At 23.3% G+C, this 4,858-nt stretch overlaps 1 protein-coding gene across 2 annotated transcripts in view; it reads left to right on the top strand.

Annotated features, from left to right (window-relative positions):
• The window catches only part of LOC117175121 (mediator of RNA polymerase II transcription subunit 1), a 37,813-nt gene that overhangs the window by 11,269 nt on the left and 21,686 nt on the right, over positions 1–4,858 (top strand). The window contains exons 5-6 of one of the 2 annotated variants that reach the window (XM_033364696.1): positions 3,368–3,587; positions 3,709–3,934. In XM_033364696.1, coding sequence (XP_033220587.1) covers positions 3,368–3,587; positions 3,709–3,934 — 446 coding nt within the window. Of the gene's footprint in view, positions 1–3,367; positions 3,624–3,708; positions 3,935–4,858 lie in introns of both variants that reach the window. The other variant, XM_033364695.1, reaches the window with a different exon arrangement.

Raw genomic sequence — 4,858 nt, 5'->3', positions numbered from 1 at the left:
CCCCCCCCCCCCCCCCCCAAATTAACTTTCAACAACAAAAAAATCTAATTTTTAACCATTAGTGGAATTGTTGAAAAAATATGAATTCTGAACCAAATATATAATATAATATAAAATTCAACTCTTTTTAGAATATTAACCTTTTGTCTAAAATCCATATTTTGTTGCTGATTAGTCAACTGAAATCGTTTTTGGATGAAACGTATTTTTTTTTCTAAAAATTTGTCTTATTGATTTAAAAGTTCATCTTTTTCAGTAGAAATATTGGATCTTTTTTGAATAAAAATGTAATTGTTCTGTTGAAAAGTCAATTATTTCCTAGAAAATGTACTTTTTGTCTAAAATTCGTATTTTTGTGTGGAAAAGTCAGTTGAAATCTTTTTGGATTAAAATTGAAATGTTATTTTAAGTTTGTCTTTTTGATTTAAAAATTTAATTATTTCAAGAGAAATTAACTACTTTGTTTAAAATGTACTTTATGTGCAAAATTTATATTTTGGTATTGATAAATGAACCGAAATCTTTGACAAATGAACTAAAATATTTTCTGGATGAAAGTTTAAGTTTTAAAAAAATTGGTTCTTTTTTATTAAACATTCATCTGTTATAATAGAAAATTCATCTTTTCTGGATAAAAAATTAACTATTTGTTAGAGAATTCAACTTTGTTCTTAAGAAATAATCCTTTTTATTTGAAAAAATTAGTCTTTTTGGATTGAAAATTCATTTTTTTTGTTAAAGAGATTAATTTTTTGATCTTGAAAAGAGAATTGAAATCTTTTCAAGATCGAAAATTCAACTATTAAAAAAAATTTTTTTTTAATAAAAATTCATCTGTTTTAATAAAAAATTAATCTATTTTGGATAAAAATGTAACTATTTGGAAGAGATTTCGTCTTTTTGGATTGAAAATTCAATTTTTTTCCCCAGAAACTGATTTTTTTTTTTAAAGAAATTGATTTTTTGATCTTGAGAAGAGAACTGAAATCTTTTTTGGTTGAAAATTCGACTATTTTTTTTTAATTTTATTTTTTCAAAGAAAAATACATCTGTTTTAAGAGAAATGTGATCTTTTTTGAATAAATTATAACTATTTGGTAGAGAATTGAACTTTTTTGTTTAAAAAATCATCCTTTTTAGTTGGAAAAATTCTTTTTTTTTTGGATTTAAAATTGAATTTTTTCTCCCAGAAATTTATTTTTTTGTTAAGAAAATTCATTTTTCGATCTTGAAAAGTGACCTGAAATCTTTTTTGGATGAAAATTCGACCATTTTTTTTTAATTTTATTTTTTCAAAGAAAAATACATCTGTTTTAAGAGAAATGTGATCTTTTTTGAATAAATTATAACTATTTGGTAGAGAATTGAACTTTTTTGTTAAAAAAATCATCCTTTTTAGTTGGAAAAATTCTTTTTTTTTTTGATTTAAAATTGAATTTTTTCTCCCAGAAATTTATTTTTTTGTTAAGAAAATTCATTTTTCGATCTTGAAAAGTGACCTGAAATCTTTTTTGGATGAAAATTCAAATATTTTTTTTATTTTTATTTTCATATTTTTTAATTTTAAAAAAATCGTCTTTTTGGATTGAAAATCCAATTTTTTCCTCCGGAAACTTATCTTTTTGTTAAGGAAATTAATTTTTTGATCTTGAAAAGAGAACTGAAATCTTTTTTGGATATAAAATCTTTTTGAATTGAAAATTCAATTTTTTCCCTCAGAAACTGATTTTTTTTGTTAAAGAAATTGATTTTTTTATCTTGAGAAGAGAACTGAAATCTTTTTTGGATGAAAATTTAACTTTTATTTATTTTTTTCAAGTAAAAATACATTTGTTTTAAGAGAAATGTCATCTTTTTATGGATAAATTGTAAATATTTGGTAAAGAATTAAACCTTTTTGTTCAAAAGTCATCATTTTTAGTCGAAAAAATTCGTCTTTTTGGATTTAAAATTAAATTTTTACCAAAAACTTATTTTTTTGTTAAGGAAATTCATTTTTTGATCTTGAAAAGAGAATTGAAATCTTTATTGGACGAAAATTCAACTTTTTTTTTTGTTTTATTTTTTCAAATAAAAATTCATCTGTTTTAAGAGAAATGTCATGTTTTTTGGATAAAAGTGTAACTATTTGGTAGAGAATTCAACTTTTTTGTTAAAAAATCATCCTTTTTAGTTGAAAAAATTCGTCTTTGATAAAAAAATATTCTTTGCTTGATTATTCAACTATTTTGTTCAACAGACATGGTTCAATCACTTTGTTAAGAAATCATTTTTTGTTGAAGATTTATGTTTTCAGTTAAAAATTCATCTTTCAGATTGAAAGTTTAACTATTTTGTTGGTAATTAATCTTTTTTAATTGAAAATTCAACTACCTGGGTTTAAAATAAATTTTTGAACTGAAAATTCTCCTTTTTTAATAAAAAAAAAATAATTTTCTTGGTTTGAAATTTCATTTTTTTGGATAAAAATGCATCCGTTTTGTGGAAAAAATTTTTTTTTGCACAAGTCATATTTTTTTTTGAAAATTCAATTTTTGAATACAAAATTCGTCTTTTGGATTGCTGGTTCAAAAATTTAGATGAACTCTTATTTCTTTTTTGAGTGAAAAATGTTTGTATATATATATATATATATTTGTATATATTTTTAAAATAAATTTTCAGTTAAAAATTCTATCTTTGATTGAAAATTGTTTAAATTTGGGTCAAAAATACAGGTTTTCTACGAAACAGTTGAAATTTCAAAACAAAATAAAAAGTTTATTTTCCGCCTAATCATATTAGTTTTCATTAATAAAATTAATTTTCTCTAGAAAAGATGAATTGAAAATTTGTTTTTTTTTTTTTTTGATAAAAATTTTATTGGGTATAAATATCATCCTTTTTATTGAAACATAAACTATGAAACTTTTTTATTTGAAATTCATCCTTTTAGGTTGAAAATTCAAATATTATTTTAAAATGTTAATTATTTTGTAGAAAATTCAAGTATCTTAGTTTAAAAAGCCATCTTTTACAGTAGAAAATACATTGTTTATTTAAAATAAATGAATCAATTTGGAAAAATTTTAATTTCTATCCAAAAAACTGTTTTATTACGTTTATAAAAAATTCAATGTTAAAATTGTTATAAGATTAAAATGCTTATATTAGAATATTAATAATCAAGGAAAATGAAAAATTAGTCGAGGAAAAATCCTAATATTCATGAGATACCCTTATGATCTGAACAGATTTTTATCAATAAATGATATCCCCCTTTTTTCTATTATTATATCCGCTTTTATCAAAAATTAAATTTCATACATTTCAAAAAGTATATCAAAATCAATGAAATGGTTTTTTTTTTGTGTGTTACTTTTTTTAGAATTGTGAAGAGCTCGTCGCCTGTTTGTCGAGAGGAGACTTTGTCGACTTCACAACGCAGTTGGAGGGCCTCGCTTCAATCTATCAATTAAATGCTGATAAGAAAGTGAAATGCAAAGCATTTAGCGCATTACAATCGCTTGAAGCCGATTTGGGGGTTCTAGCTCAGTTGCAAACTTTCATGAAGGAACCTTTCAATCTTGTACACAAAAGTCCTGTTGGTCAGTTGTATTTTATAAATAAGAAAAGTCAAGTTGGTCAGTTATATTTTATAAATAACATTAATTTCACGATGAATCGCTTAATTTTTCGTAATCTCAATATTTTTCGTGACTAATTCAGGTATTCTGGAACGAAGGAGAGGAGGTCACGCCATGAAACTGACGTATTTCGTGTCGCCCTATGATTTAATTGACCAGGAGAATCGCAGTTGTGAAATGTTGAGCTTGGACGCAGTCATTTCGCGAAAAATTGGCCATTCTGTGACCGTTTGTTTGGAAGGATCCCCGGCACACAAACTGCCAACTTCAAGTATTATCACTGTCAGCCGAAGTTCTAGTGGGAAAAGGTACTATTATTATTTCAAGAATATTTACTACGGAAACTTTTTTTTTTTTTTTTTGAGCGATGACTCTATTTTGCTACTATTTCGAGAGAAAAAATGACACTGTTTTTTGCACAATTTTCTAATTAATGCCCAGGATTTGACCGGGAATTTTACAAATTTTCAGAAGAAAAATCTGTCCAAGTTTGATTTTAACAGTTTTTAAATAAATAGTTGAATTTTTATGTTTTTCAATTATGCTATTATTTAGATTACACAATACGTGATTCAAAATTTTTTTACTTAAAAAATTTGTAAATGCTTCCTTAAAGACTTGAACAAATAGAAAATAAAAGCCTTTGTTGTTGAAAATTTTGGATAAAAAAGATGTTTATTTAAGCAATCAATTTTTTTATAATTTATCTGTACTTTTAAGTTATAAAAAGTGGACAAAAACGATTTGACAACACGATTTTAAACCAGTTTAAAATTTAAGAATTTTCAAATTTTATCGTTAAAATTGAAACTGTCTCAAATTGAAAGGCTTAGTCTTAAACAAATGTGAACGTGTGACTGAAAGTTTATAAACTATTTTCAACTGAAAAATAACTTCATAATAATATATTCTTAATTAAAGGATTTTATTAAAATTAAAATACTATTTCAGGATAAAATTTTCAATTTAATTGAACATTCATAATTTTATTTGAAAATTCGCCACTTTGGTTAAAAAAAATTTTCAACTAAAAATGTAACTATATCATTTTTGGTTTAAAAATTATTTTTGTAGTTCAAAATTCCACTATTTGGTTGAAAATTTGTCTTCTTTAATTATAAATTCAACTTTTTCGTTCAAAATTTATATATCTTTAAAAAATTGTGTTTTTTGGTAGAAAATTAATTTCAAAATGCACATTTTTGTTGAAAAAATTAAAGTATTCCAGTTAA

This window comes from Belonocnema kinseyi, chromosome 6 (assembly GCF_010883055.1).
Source record: "Belonocnema kinseyi isolate 2016_QV_RU_SX_M_011 chromosome 6, B_treatae_v1, whole genome shotgun sequence".
Taxonomy (NCBI): domain Eukaryota; kingdom Metazoa; phylum Arthropoda; class Insecta; order Hymenoptera; family Cynipidae; genus Belonocnema; species Belonocnema kinseyi.
Note: the sequence above shows the minus strand (reverse complement) of the source record. Positions and strands in the feature narration are given on the sequence as shown.